General features: G+C 39.3%; 1 protein-coding gene across 7 annotated transcripts in view; it reads left to right on the plus strand.

Annotated features, from left to right (window-relative positions):
- Nucleotides 1–12,694, plus strand: part of ANKRD44 (ankyrin repeat domain 44) — a 327,191-nt gene extending 314,497 nt beyond the window's left edge. For 4 of the 7 annotated variants that reach the window (XM_089916546.1, XM_089916545.1, XM_089916544.1 and 1 more), the window contains 5 exons: nucleotides 89–234; nucleotides 715–797; nucleotides 2,755–2,837; nucleotides 3,706–3,797; nucleotides 6,184–10,441. In XM_089916546.1, the coding sequence (XP_089772672.1) occupies nucleotides 89–234; nucleotides 715–797; nucleotides 2,755–2,837; nucleotides 3,706–3,797; nucleotides 6,184–6,431 (652 nt within the window). In that variant the 3' untranslated portion in view covers nucleotides 6,432–10,441. Of the gene's footprint in view, nucleotides 1–88; nucleotides 235–714; nucleotides 798–2,754; nucleotides 2,838–3,705; nucleotides 3,798–6,183; nucleotides 10,442–12,348 lie in introns of those variants that run through there. The other 3 variants (XM_089916547.1, XM_022567309.3, XM_089916548.1) reach the window with 2 other exon arrangements.
- The last annotated feature ends 2,463 nt before the right edge of the window (nucleotides 12,695–15,157 follow it).

Below are 15,157 nucleotides of genomic sequence, written 5' to 3' on the forward strand. Positions count from 1 at the left end.
GACGATACCATGCACATGTTTCTCAGGCATATATAGAAAGAGAGTGTGTTTACAGGAAGTTAAAATCATACTTGTTTTAAATCGTTAGGACACCACTTCATGCAGCAGCATTTGCTGATCATGTGGAGTGCTTGCAGCTTCTTCTGAGACACAATGCTCAAGTGAACGCAACAGACAATTCAGGGAAAACAGCACTGATGATGGCTGCTGAGAACGGGCAGGCCAGCGCTGTGGGTACGTGCTTGACTTGTGGACTTCGAGTTTTATGCCTATCCAAAACCAAAGGCATGGAAAATCGAGCAATTGGTCATCCTCTTGGTTTATACATGTGAAAAAAGACCGACGTTTTATTTAGGCCATCTGATCTACCTGCTAGTCATCTTCAGTCCCCTGTTAACTTGGTTATTGATGGATTTTGTCAAACCGAGCCAACCTTTCCACAGTGAAATCTCTCAACATTTAGAAACCGAATAGAGCAGGATCATTTCATCTGGAAATAACAAAATTGTAAAGGGAATTAAAATTAATGCCTATGGACCTTGGATTTGAATAGAACAGCTATGGCAATAAATTGCTCCTTTTTTCTTCAATAATATTAAATATGATTATGTGAGCTGTACAAATTTAAATGTGTTATTGTTTTGGTAGTAACTTCTCCAAAATGCATGTAATTAACGTGTAGCCTGAGTAACTTTCTTTTGGCTTTTTCTGCAGATGTTTTGGTGAACAGTGCCCAGGCTGACCTGGCTGTAAAGGATAAGGACTTGAACACACCCTTACATTTGGCTAGTAGTAAAGTATGTAAATGAACTTGAAACACTGTTATTTAGAATAATAATAATAATGATAATAACAGTAATACCTAAATCTATCTATCTCAGAAGTGTGTATCGTGGCTCTTAATTAAGATGTCTGTTGTCACTCTCAGTGGAACTGAAAGGGGGAAGCAAAGGGCAGACGCACACAAGGGTTGAAGGGCTGTGCCTTTCATGGCATTTGCCACTTGAAGTCTTGCCACAGTCTGGCTTGATGCTGCCACTGTATTTGTCTTCATGGTTGTGGCACCACATTTTGCTTTTAAACACAGGTTAGGAGCTCAGTTATCAGTTCCACATGCTTTCATTTTGTTCCACTTGAACACATTGTAATAACACAGCCAAAAAATACTCTCCTATGAGGCAAATAAATGTGCTCATGTATGCTTCTATTCTCCCCCTTTTTTCTGGTGCATAGTTCAATGCAAAGAATGTGCTTGTTTTTTTTAATAGCATCGTGTTCACATATAGCTCAAGGTTCCTGCTTCTGTAAAAGATAAATGTATGATTTTATGAGAGTGGGATCATACTGTTTGACAACCTGCTTTTGTTACTGAATCATGTATTATGAATATCTTTCTTTTAGACATCATATATTATAGTGTCTTAGAAGATGTGTAGTATTCTGCCTTAGGGCTGTGCCATCCTTTATTCAACCCATCCCCTATTGTTAAACGTTTACTTGTTTTCAAATATATGCTGCTATAAATGATGCTAAGTGTAGATAATAATAATCTAAATAAATTCCTATTTATGAAATTAGTGAGTCTAAGGCTATGAACATTTTTAAGACCAAATTGCCCCGTAGTAAGGTTACAACCATTTACCCTTCTCCAGCACTACATCAGAATGAAAACTCCATGGACACTTCTAAAATTATCTTTAAGTGTCTCTCTTATAAGGCATTATAATATGATGCCAGTTATCACCAGTGATGGTGGTTTGTTTCAATATAGTTGTAGTATTAAAGGTGTTATCTATACCCAGTGGTACCGGAAGTCTCAGCTATTCCTTTCATTGGTTGCATTTTCTCATTTCACGCTCTGAGAAGCCTTTGGAAACCACAGAAAGTGCTCAGGTTCATGAAATTCATTTCAAGGTTTCTGTTTTTGTGAGTATAAGTACAGTGCTTCCCAGACTTCATTGTGCAAATGAATTGCCTGAGGATCTGGTTAAAATACAAATTCTAATTTAGGAGGGCTGGATGGGAGCCTGAGATTCAGCATTTCTAACTCCCAGGTGAAGCTGATGTTGCTGGTCTGTGGGCCACATTTCGAGTATCCAGGGTTTAAGAAGTGGCGACCCCTTAACAGGGCACTAGACCTGAAGTTGTGAAAGTGTCTCTGATTCATCAGTTGATTTTTAAAAAGTTATCAACCATCATTAGTCATAAGATACAGAGGTATCTTCTGGATGAGGAAGAAAAGAATGACCTTTCCTGAAAAAGATTCTCTTCATAATATAAGGCAGCCAGTGTTGATGGATGATACAGATAACAGATACAACGGGAATTCCAGTGATGGGATCACTGACATGGTGTTTGAAGGCTTGAGGAAGGATATGGGACTTGACTTGTGTTTAAAAAGCATTGCTGAAGAATTTAAAGGACACTCCTAATTCTACTCTCCGTTTACCAGCTGACCTAGCTGAGCTAGCTTCTGCTTCAGCTCTCTGGACTTAATTATAAACGTTATCTTAGAAATAACAATATTTTAGATCAGATTTATATTCATCAAGTCCTAATAGACCTTATTTAGAATCTTTGAAAATCTAAGGCTGTTTAACCATTTGCTTTCAGAAGAAAAAAGAATTACTCAGAAAATAGCCTATTTTGTTATTAGACAGGGCATACATTTTAACTTTAAAGCATAATGAAGTGATTTTTCCAGAACTTTTCTGTATCTCTGTCCCATGTTTCTTATCTTTTTTTTTTCATTAGGGTCATGAAAAATGTGCCTTGTTAATACTTGACAAGATACAAGACGAGAGCCTTATTAATGCAAAAAACAATGCACTGCAGACGTAAGTGTGGCTACTAAAGTTTGACCAAGTCCCAGATTCATAGTCATTTATTCAACAAACAATAAGAATTTGCTGTATGCCAGGCTAGAGCTGGGAGCGCAGTGGTGAAAGGCACAGACCTGGCTTCTCCTTCGTGAAGTTTAAGGTCACATAACTACAAATGGAAAACAAGTTTTATAAATCAGGTTCCCAGAATACATTTGAAGCATTTCTAAGCTATTTTCTTAATTATATTTTAATATAATTCAGTGTAATCCTTAGCGTGAAAGACCCGAAAGCTGCTTCATTTTCCATTTTGGGAAATGACCTATGCATTCGTTTTAAGGGCAAAGGAATATTAGGATTTTTTTTCATTAAGATTCTTAAGCAGCATAGCAGAACATATTGGGTATAATATTATTCTTTAAGGTATTCTAAATTCAAGAAAACATCATTTACTGCATTTAGTAATAACAAGGAGGCTTAAGATTATGTAATATGGGTGATAGTGATACCAGTCATACTGATGAACTGTGTGAAACAGTGATTCAAATGCTGACATAGAAAGCAAGGGTTAAAGAACCTTCTAGAAAACACACCAGAGCTTGAGTTCTTCTTCTGGCTTCTTGTGTCCTGTCACTAAGGTTGTTTGAGGTGTAGAGTATTTGTAATATCTGCAGAGAAATTTGGGCCAGCATGGAAGAACAGTTGGATCATTAGCACCTGGAAAGGATGTGGTGAACAAATATCTTTTTTTGAAAAAGTAAAAATATTCATGTGCTATTTATGGATTCTCAAGTCTTTTCCTTTTAGCCACTCAGACTACCCAAAATGCCACATTCTCACACAAATATATATCATAGTTGATGCTCGCTGTTGTCTTTTTTAGACCCCTCCACGTTGCTGCGCGCAATGGCTTGAAGGTAGTCGTTGAGGAGCTGCTAGCCAAAGGGGCTTGCGTACTTGCTGTAGATGAAAATGGTAAGTGGAAAAAGTAAGCCATTACTGCAGGTACCTCGCACCTGCGGTGAAGCCAGAGGAAAATGAGAAAGCCAGGAGCTAGGTAAAAAGGCAGTGAGAACTCTCTTCCCCTTGGAAGTTCCCTGTGTGTGAGCAGTCAAACAAGAATAATTTGTCCTGTCTGTCGTTGTAAGACATATAGTCTCCCTGCAGCCCCCAGTGCCTTCCATGTGCATGTAATGTCAGCAGCTGGTCTCAAACTCCTCAGCGTGGTGGTTAAAATATGTTAGACACACACAAAAACTTTCAACTTGGCATTCAAACCCAATTCTAACTGCATATGCTGAAGAGTTAGGGATCATACATGTCATGAGTGCATGCTCAAGGGCTCGAATTAAAACAAAATCTTTGTATTTCAGTTCATTCTGAGATCAAACCTCTTATTATTATTCTTTTAAGAACAGATCAGAACTCATATTTCCAGTATGGATATTTGGGGAACATGAGTAAAATTTTTAAATTAACATTAGGCTTGAAAGGCTTCTTCTGATCTATAGCACGTTCCGTTTCTAAATGAGCTAACTCTTAACAGAAGCTTTCTACTCTGCTTCCTGAAAACTTTTGAAAGCTAATGAATACTAGAATTGTATTAAACTGCCATGCCTTTGAACCTTGGGGAGCAAAAGAGGAACTTCTGGTTATTTATGAATTAAGTAATTTTTTGAATGTGGCATTAATTGTAGCATTTAATTAAAGTATTTTAAAATGTATTAACATAACTCAATTAACTGCTTATTACAGGTATTGGAATTAGCAGCTCATGCCTATTTCTCAGAAGTAAGCAGCCATATGACATCATTAGCTAACTCCTATTAGTTTTGGTTTTGCAGCCCCATTTATCCTAGCATGTACCCCGCTCTGTCCCCAACCTGACTCATGTAGGAGGTGCAGAAAGTTCTCTATTACTCCATCTCCTTGGTCCTTCTGCCTCACCCTCCCTCACCTTCTTATCACGACTATATATATATATATATATATATATATATATATATATATATATATATATATACACACACACCTTGGGGTTGGCATGTAGAGGCCCACAGGTTTTCTGCAAAATGACTAAAGAGACCAGAATAAACTAGTGTAAGTCTGCTGTATCTGAAGCTTGTCCAGCCCACAGCAACCTTAGGAACAAGAGCCCCAGGCCTATAGAACTGCAGCCTGTGTCCGAGCTTAGCTACATCCCAAAGATCTAGGAACATTTGGGACAATTTTGTACAGCACTACAATCTTAATTCCTTTACTCATCACGGACCTTTGTGGAACGGAATGTTAAGATATCTGTCCATTCTTGTTTGTTTTCATACCAGGGAAAGGAATCATCTGTTAAGGGGGGGAGAGGAGCAGAAATCAGGTCAAATGCTGATAACACAGCAAAAAATTAAGTTTTATTGAGCCAGTGCCTCTGAATAAATGAGCGAGTGGTTAGTAGGAAGTTTAGCCAGCACAAGGGGCTGGAACCCCTTTCCAGCCAGTAGAATAAAGGTTGAATAAGAGTAGATGGAGTCAAAAGACTTTATCTACCTCCCCATGGCACCTGCTTCGTGAGTTGAGATAGTTTTCTTTTCTGGACTAGACCCATCAAGTCCAAATGGCAGAGAATGACAACTCTATGGCAAATAGCAATTTCCACACATCTGTTACATTTAGGACTTGGGACTTTGGCTGGTGGTGTTAATATTACTTAAAATGCTGTTTAAGTTTCTTTTAAATGATAGTACATTTCATCACATACAGCAGGTGCTTTCCTGTGTCTGATCTACTCAAATGATTCCATTTCTCCAGAACCAGTTACCTGTGCATACTTTATAGAAAATATATATGAAGTGACAGAACGGTGTTACTGACTCTTACAGACATCTGATTCTTGACATCCTTTCTAATCTGACACACGATTACCTACAGTGGAAAGTCATTGTTCTCAGAATGAGAGTGCTCTGGCCCCAGCCCGAAGCGCATGGTGTGTGCGTGTGCTCTCAGGTGGAAACATCTTTCTGATTGTCCTGTGGCTGTTTCTTGTGGAATTGTGTCCCACCCCCGTCCCCTCGTGTTTCTGTTCACTAGACGAAGGCTGAAATTCTGCCTAACTTCCGATAATATAATGCTTTGTTGTTGTCATGTAAGCAGGAAAAAAAACCGAAACCTTCCATCAAATGTCTCCCATTCCCAGTCCCCTCCAGCCTCACCCTAAGCATGACTTGGGGGAAATAACTCCTTTGCCTGGCATGATTTCTAACTTGACATACATCTCTGCGTGTGAGGTCGTTCGAGATGTACTGTGGGATGCTCACACCACCTCTGGATTGCCTGGACTAACCACTGCCTTGTCTGCATTTACGCCCAGGTCATACCCCGGCCCTGGCTTGCGCTCCTAACAAAGACGTGGCTGACTGCCTGGCCCTCATTCTGGCTACCATGATGACTTTTTCTCCTTCCAGTACCATGACGGCTGTCAACTTCGTTTGTTTTAAAAAAGACAGTTTGAGCAGGACAACCCTCTCCAACCTGGGTAGCATGGTTAGCCTGTGCAGTAACAACGTAGGCTCGGAGGATGGGTACAATGAAAATGATTCTGATTCGGAAACGTTTTGACTTTGGACCGTAGAAGCTTTTCCTTGATCACCCATGTTGGAGGAAGGGAAAGAAGCTTGAATTCCAGGTTTATGTTGTGTTCAAGTATTATTATGGGCCCGAGCTTCCAGAAGCCAGTAGAGAAGGAATTAATTAAACTGAGGGAAGGCAGCTAGGCTGTAGGGCAAAGCGCTCACACAGATGGGCCTCGATTTTGCTTTGTTTCATATTTTCCCTAGATCTGAGATACTTCTGTGAAAGTCTACCTCTCATTTTAAGTAAGGAATAAAAAAATGCATTTAATTCTTTTTCTTTGTGGATAGTGCAACTGAGAGGGAACTGGTCTCTAAAAGATTTTTTTTCGTGTACTCGCTCGGCGGTGAGTTCTCAGAAGTGTATCAATATGACATTCATGTCCCCCAGGAGGGGAGGGAATGGCTGGGTAGGAAATGCCTCAAACCTCTTCTCACTTTGATGTTTACTTCCTTACTAGAAGCCAAAGGTAGAGGTGTTCATCTTCAGAAATAATGCCTTCATCTTCAGAAATAATCTTTTTAAAGGAGTCCAATTATTCATATCCTATGTATAGTAAGCACTTAAATATCCAGAACTTCTTCTTGAGGATTTTTGTTAAAGTTGCCAGATGAAGGGAAAAGTTCACGGAAATTGAACTTGCTTTCTTCATTTAACATAAAGGTAGCACTCAGTGATCCCCATAACAAGCCTGTGACTAATTTTCACCCGAGTGATCGAACCCAAATCTCTCCAGTAACATTTCAGGTGAAAATTACATTGCACCAAAACTTTGAGACATAATGCAAATATAATATGAAACTACCCTTTATTAATTTGTCTGTAAATCAAAATACTAACTTTATGAAAACATAAGAACCATCAGTATTGTTCATCAATAGTAAAATGTTAAATGAGCTTCTCGGTCAAAGTCATGCCCCAGTGAGTGGAAGTGTGACTCCAAAAGGGAACAAAGTGAAAGCACGATGTAGAAATGGGCAATGTGGAAATTAAGGCCAATTAAAGTTGCTTGATGATGAAATCACCGTAGTGAATACCGTGTCTGCTCCCTCTGCCAAAGCTTCTAGGTCAAATGGACCCCGTTCCACACCTGGAATAGCTGTACAAAAAGAAGAATGAGACTTTTTAGATTATGCACATACACATGCACACGTATATGTATGTATTTATATATATATGTCTGTAGTTCGTCAACCAGCTATCCACGAGGACCAAAATCCTTCCGTCTGAAATGGAAGATTTAAATTGTTTTCCTTCGAAGTGGAAGTGAGAACTGAAATAGCTTTTCTATGGAGTTAAGATGTAATCTTTTTGCGTAACAGTCTTTGTTGTGTTTTATATTTCTTATGACACAGATTTCTAGTTGATGGCTTAACATTTGTAACTGATAATGTGTTGACTACAAGCTTATTTTTTTGCCAAACTAGAGAAAATGTGCATATACTTTTGATGTAAATGTGTTTGTATTTATTTGAAATGAAACAAATGCCGAGGAAACATCCATTGTTTGTTCTCTGTTTTAATTCCTACTTGTCTTACTTGGAATCATGAAAAAGCCGGAAAATACACAGGACTCTCCCTGGGCTGGCCCGCAGTCCTGGGGCCAAGCCCAGCAGCATTTCCACTCCTAAGGTTTCCAGCCAGCCCTCAGGTTCTTCCACGTCGGTCGGAAAGGGGTAAAACATCAGTGGCTCAGCCCGTGTGTAGCCAGCTCAGAGCTTAAAAGACACTGCAGTCCTGTGATCTTCTGCGAGATGAAAACTGAAGTGTGTACTGGATCATATGCCCAAAAGTGGCCCAAAGAAAGATATAGAAATTATCCTGAATGCGCTGAAAAATCTCACATGATCCCAGCAACCTAATGGGAAACTATGTCAGTGCGTGGGCACATGTACCAAGAAGAGAAATAAAAATCACCAGCTCATGCTATTTTCCACTTGAGGAAGAGACAGGAAAGAAACATGTTGCATTAAGGTAGTGCTCTCCGACATTTTATAATCGATTCCATTTTCACCCTGAAAATTTCTGTCTTATAATATATGTGAGATATTTTTAAAGCAGTGTTCTATCATGTCTGGATCAAATACAGATACTGTATTATATATTTCATCTAATTGTAAAAGACTTTAATCTTACTCTGTAATATCCTGGATTTAATTAAAAACTCATGCTGGGTTCTTCACAAATGAGAACTTGTTCAGAGGACTTCTAAGAACTGGTATTAATTTCACTGAAAAATTTTGACACCACCATATTGTTTTTTTAATTCTTGGTGTTGTGTTCCCCTCCTTCCTCTGTCCTTTCTGTTTGTTTCGAGAAGATGAGTTTCGAAAAAGTGGATAAATTGCTAATGAGCAGTAATGACCTTATCTTTACCAAAACCCTGAAAATAAGGGAGATCTAACACTGAAGAAGCACGATATACTGCGGAGTCTTTTTCTAGAAGTGAATGGAAATCTTGCTCAGTTGGCATTTAAAGCAGGATATGCGATGCCTGCTTTAATGGTGAAGCAGCATTAACATTTTTCCCCGGAGAGTAGCACAGAGAACAAGAAACATTGCAGCAAAACAGTAAGCCACGCGACATTATCTCCACGGAGCTGCGTTCTGACTTCTCCCCACTCTTTCACTACTAGAAAGAAGGAAGACAAAGGAACAAAATGAAATCATGCTATGAATTGTTCACTGAATCCATCTCTCGCCCGCGCTCTCTTTCTCTTTCTCCCTCTTCCCCAGACCAATTCTTTTCCTTTAAGAAACGACTTTAAAAACTATGAGTTCTGCTTTTCACATACATCTCTTAGAAATAAAGCTAGATTTTCCACATAGCTTTCTAAGAAAAACAAAAACAGAAAACATTGTGCTTTTACCTTAATGTGTTCTTTTTAGACTGTATTTTAACCACAGCCACGGGGATCATGTTTCATCGCACTTACCTATTCGCCGGTGTCTGCCTATCCTGGGTAAATATGTTACTATCTCCAAATTGCCTAAAATCTGCTATGATTCCACAGTAAATAGCTCAGGGGATTTCTATTTATCACTACTAAAAGGGCACCATAGTATGTTTTGGTACTTTAGGCAGTAAACAGCTGCTTGGTTTATTATTTTATTATTAAATTAGGACAAGAACATCAAATGGATTTGCTGCACTAGTAATTCTTCGTACTGTTGAGCAACTGGGTTTGCTTATCTGTTGTGTTGGTTGAAGAACTCATCCCTTTTTTTGTCTTGTAATATGAAGTTAGAGTGCCTTTTTATATTTGTATATTCTGAAAATGTTCTGTGAAATGTTTGGTATTTTTTTCATTTGAGTGTTATCAGAGCAATATAATACCAGTGAGTTTTCATTTCCTTTCATGGCCTTTCTTTGAATGTATAAAGTGTCTTTTTACTCCTTCCCCTTTTACCTGCTTTGAAATGAAAATGAAGATGCAAAGTTTTCTATAGGAATTGTTTGGGATTGCAGTGCTAAACTGCTTTCTTTTTACAAAACTGTAAACCATAGGTCAGTGTTATAGGGCAAGAGCATTTTAAGATAGTGACAATCTGAGTGTGTGTATAAAATGTAATTCTAAGCGTTTCTTATGCAGTGATCTAAAAATTCAATGCAAATATCTTTTGTTTGGTAGTTTTGTCTATATATTTTATGCTTTAGCATGTGCAATATATCTTTGTAAAGCACGATGATACAAATCTGGTGCCAGTGTTATATTTTGCATAACATATTTGTAACAGCATAAAATATTGTTTGATGATTTCAGTGGGATTTTTGTCTGTAATGTTTTCTTATGTAAGTTGGAGTTGAATGACTCTGGTAAATGCCATGACTGTAAAAATGAGGAAATGACTTTGAACCAATCTGAATCTTCTCAAGCACAGTTTAATACTTTTTCAACTACTGAATGCTAATAATGTAATGAAGTACTTAACTATATATGCTATGGAAATGCATTCAGATGGTTATTTTTACAAATAAAAGCGGTACAAATATTGTTGCAATTTGTGTTGTCTTTAATTTTTCCAGTTATGCTAATTTTACCACTTATTCTGCTAACTTAAACCTTTGTCCCCTGCCGAAGCCAAATAATCTGAAATTTTGAAAATAATCAAGATAGAAGTGTAGCTCCATATTTTCTATTTCTGTTTATATAATCACAATTAGAGCAAAAAATTTCAAACAGATATTTTATGTTTATTTTACCTGTTTATGCCTCCAACTTTTTCCATAAAAATTTAAGCTGGCTTGCAACAAAGACATGTGAAACTAGAAATAGAAAAATTAGGACAAGAAAAAGAATTCAAACAAATATGGGAATCCTGAAATTTAATGCAGCGGCTGTAACTGAACTTGAATTTGGTCTAGACTTCCTTACAGCCAAAGTAAGAGGGAAGTGTGATTAACTCTATAGATCACTATATCAGAAAAGAAGAAGCCTGATAGGTCCTCAAAGTTGTGAAATCAACCACGCTTACCTTTGTTGCTGCCACCACTACTCTTCAAGTGCTCTGTAGTAACACAAGACCCTACTTCTCAGCACTGTCCTTAAAGATATCCATAGAATTACTCCTCCGTCTGTCTCACCATTCAAAATGTCTCCCCTTGGGTAGTAACTCAGGAACAGTCCCTAGAAGCACTAAGGAACAGCTCCCCAATTATGGGGTTTCCAGCTGATGAGAAAGAGATTTGGGGCGGGGGGGTGGCTTCCCCAGTTCCTCAGGTCACAGTGTCCTAGAATGTTAGCAGTTCTCACAGTCTAGCCCAATCCCATCACCACCTTTTTCATGAAAACATCCAATCCCAGAGAAGTTATATAATTGCTCAAATTTGTGTAATTAGTGATCTGAATACACACGTGTGCCTGTAGATGTTCTCTCCTCTATGCTGACCTGCCATACAATGTTTTGTGGGGGTTTTTTTTGTTTTCTGCTAGAGGCGTTCGGGGAGGTTTTGCACTACTCTGCCTCGCCTACTCCTTATTCAAGTGTACAGACCTGAGTGCTTCTCAGTCTTGAAGACTATAAAGCATGAATTAGACTGCAGATGAGTTATTTCCTGTAGTTTGGAGCAGACTGGGCGTATTAGTTATCTAGTGCTGTTTAGCAAATTACCTTAAAACTTAGTGACTTTAAACAACAAGTGCTTATCATGTAACAGTGTCTGTGAGTCAGGAGTCCAGGCGTGGTTCAGTTGGGTCTTCTGCCTCAGGGTCCCTCACAGGCTATCGTCCCAGTGTTGGCTAGGAAAAGCTCCATTTCTCAGTTCACACGTATGGTTATTGGCAGGATTCTTCATGGGTTGTTGGACTGAGGGCTTCAGTCCCTTGATGGCTGCTGGAATTGTATTGTTGGACATCGATGTGGTGCTATGTCTCCAAACTGCTTGTCAAAGGATTCCTCTCCCTAATGCCATTCAGTAGGTTTAGATCCCTATACATCTATCCCTCACTTAACACACTTAATGTGTTCCAGAATTAGCTTGCAAGGCCAAAGACATTAAGCTCAAAGGCTCTTAACACAACCTAAAAATATTGTGGGTAAAAGTACTGTATGAGTTGTCTCTTTAGCAGATTTCATACTGAAGGTACATTTGCTGTAAAATATGAAGCAGCAAAGATAATGGCTGTGCCATTCATTCATTTTCAAGCACTCCAGGGGGTGATCGAAAAGGTGTGGGCATTAGTGGTTGGCACGGTGACTGGGGAGTGGGAGGGCTTGCTACTAGCATTTGGTGAGCCAGGGATACCAAATGTCCCACCCAGCCCAGTGTACAATCCCCCCACCCCCAATGCCCATGCGTCCCCACCTCACTGCTCATATACTTGCTCTCCTCTTTTTTCTGAATCATTCCTTCATCAGTGTATTACTTGTGAAGCCAGCCATATTCTAAAATCTGTTTTCACAGGGAACTGCATGAAGATGCTCTACTATGCATCCCTTCCCAAAGAGCGCTCCCAAGCTTAAGAAAAAGAACTTCAGAAGGCAATGTCGAGTACATGTTCCCTGGTTGTGTATTTCTCCAGGTGAGATCACATGCAGGTGAGTGGAGGAAAGTGCTACACAGATTTGAAACAAATACTTAATTCCTTTGTTGTTAAACACACAAACGCAAGCCTGCACAGGTATATTTCTTGTCTTAAGGAAGGGATGATTGCATCCTCTTCACAGTTGGGGTAACCCTGCTCATAAAGACAGAAACATTTGGCCCACAGTCCCATAGCAAGATCTGGCAAGAAACCACTGTTGGCTCATGTGGTTCTCTGGGCACTGGTAGACACAATTTCTAGAATACCATTTTCTACCTTTAAAAGACAATTTAATGAAGTATATTTAATATCTAGAAGATTTTTATAATTTTCAAAAGTAAAAAGTTGAAGCAGTACCTAGAGCACAAAAATCTTACCTGTTTATGTTCAGTTGATAAAGCACCCAGCAAAATTGAAAACTTGAATAACTCATATTCCTTTTAGTTGGGTTCCCTGAGAATTACAAATGTCTAAACTCAAATCTGAATGTGAAGGAAGTGGCCAGCCATATAGAGATCAAAGGAGGAAACAGGGAGAGGGAACAGCCAGTGCCAACAACCAAAAGCAGGAATGAGCTTGGCATGTTCCAGGAACAGAAATGGGGCCAGTGTGGCTGGAGACTTGTGGGGTAGGGAAGGGTGGTGTGAGATGAGATCACGAGTGGTCTGAGGCCAGATCTTATAAAAATGTTTTGAGCCAGGAGAAGGAGTTTCTATTTTATTCTTAATGTGATAAAGATCCACTAGAGAAATCTAAGCAGAAAAAAATGGCTGTGTTCCTATTTCATTTTTAAGAGGCCACTCTGACTGCAGTAGGGAGGCAAGAGAGGAACCCTACTGAGTAGTTAGGTGGCTACTGCACTAGTCTAGAGGAGTAAAAACATGGTGGCTTGGATTGGTACAGCAACAAGGGAAACAGAGTGTGGCACAGTTTGGGTACTCTTGAAGACAGAGTTGACTGACCTTGCTGATGGTTTTATGTCAAGTAAACAGTCTAGAGTTTGGGAGAGAGGCTGGGGCTGAGGTCAATGAAATTATAGATGAGCAGAGGAGCTTGCCCTGGGAGTAAATGTAGAGAGAGATGAGCCCTGAACTGTGGGCACTCCAACATTCAGACGTCAGGAAGAGAAGGTCTAACAGAGAAGACCAAGAGGGAGTGGCCAGTGAGGCAGGAGGAAAAGCAAGAAACCTAGATGTCCCTGAAACCCGGGAAAGAAAGAATGTATGAAAGGAGTGTCAGTTGTGTCTCCTGTCTCAGTTGCTTCTGGGAGGTCAAGATACGATGCAGCGTGACCATTGGATTTGGCAACATAGAGTTTATTAGATGCATCGGAGTGGAGGGGGCAACAGTCCAAAGAGGATGGTTTAATGAGGGAAAGAAAGGGGAGAAGGTAAAAGGAAGAAGAAAAATAAGGCAGTAGCTGGAGGGATGTGAAGACCAGAGAGAGTATTTGTTTTTTAAGATAGGAGATGCTGTATGTAGTATATCAATGCTAAGGGGGATGTCTGGGAGTGAACAAGAAGAAGGTGTGAGAAGGGATGGGAGGGTAATTTTAGAAGGAACATTTTAGAGCCTCAGAGGAGGATTGCTGAGTAAGGCTTAGCACACTTGAGATTTATGACCATGAATTTTAAGTGGTACCAGTCATCCTGGTGGGTTTTTTCATCAATGTTGGTACAGGCATAGAGTAAGTAGATAGTGGAACTTAAACAGGGATAGAGCTTTGCCAAATGAGCCCAAGGGGAGTTATGGAACTGCGGTGTTTTCAATAGACATGATTGTATAGATCATGGATTCTAAACCGGGTAAGGAGGGAAATGAAGACAGGAGGGAGGTGATGGAGAGTGAGAAAGTGGCCCAGTCACTGGACTGAAGGGCTTGGTAAGATGGAAGAATTGTTGAGTTGTAGCACCAGAGTTGGTAAGCGAAACATGGGGTGCTTGAAGTAAAGATTTTAGAAGTGGTACAGTTTTGATGTTGACAAAGTCAAGAACGTAATCACAGGAGTGGGTGGTTGAGGAAAATTGAAGGAAAAAGCACTGGAGATAAAGATGTAAAAAACTGAGGAGGCCAATATAATGAATGGCTTGAAAGCCATTTAAAATAGAATTTGAGCAGAATTGATGAGAAAATTTGGCCACTTCAAAGCATCTGTTTTCCAGGTGTTTTACTTTAAGACACACACTCGAAACTGATTTATTATCAGGCTGATGTTTGGTTCCAGGATTAGGATGAAGCTTTTGAAGAAGTGAGAATGGTCAAGTGCATTTCTGTTCAAAAACAACAACCAGACTTTGACTATAATACAATGACAGGTTTTATGTCCATATGGTTTAACCTAAATGTGTTTATGAGGCTCTCCAGAAAACAGGACAGATGGCTAAGAGCTGCAGAGTGAACAAAAGGAGTGTGTGGAGCAGTCTTAGTGACAACAATGAAAAATTGAATACTTCCCAGTGGGCCTTCCACAGAGGACAAAAGACTAAATTCGCTGGAATTCTGTATTGCTCTTTAAGTGAAATCTAAATTTGCTTTAAAATACTCACTTATCCTGAAATCTCAATTTTTAACAACAACAACAACAACAAAAACCAGAAAGCTGACTTGGGTTTATCGTTCCCTTTTGACTTTCTTTTTGCAGAAATGATTTCTCCATTTCCAAGTCCATCCCATGATTTTATGTTACTT

The sequence above is a fragment of the Delphinapterus leucas genome, chromosome 8 (assembly GCF_059928025.1).
Source record: "Delphinapterus leucas isolate spDelLeu-1000000601 "Yukka" chromosome 8, BTC_Dleu_Yukka2, whole genome shotgun sequence".
Taxonomy (NCBI): Eukaryota; Metazoa; Chordata; class Mammalia; order Artiodactyla; family Monodontidae; genus Delphinapterus; species Delphinapterus leucas.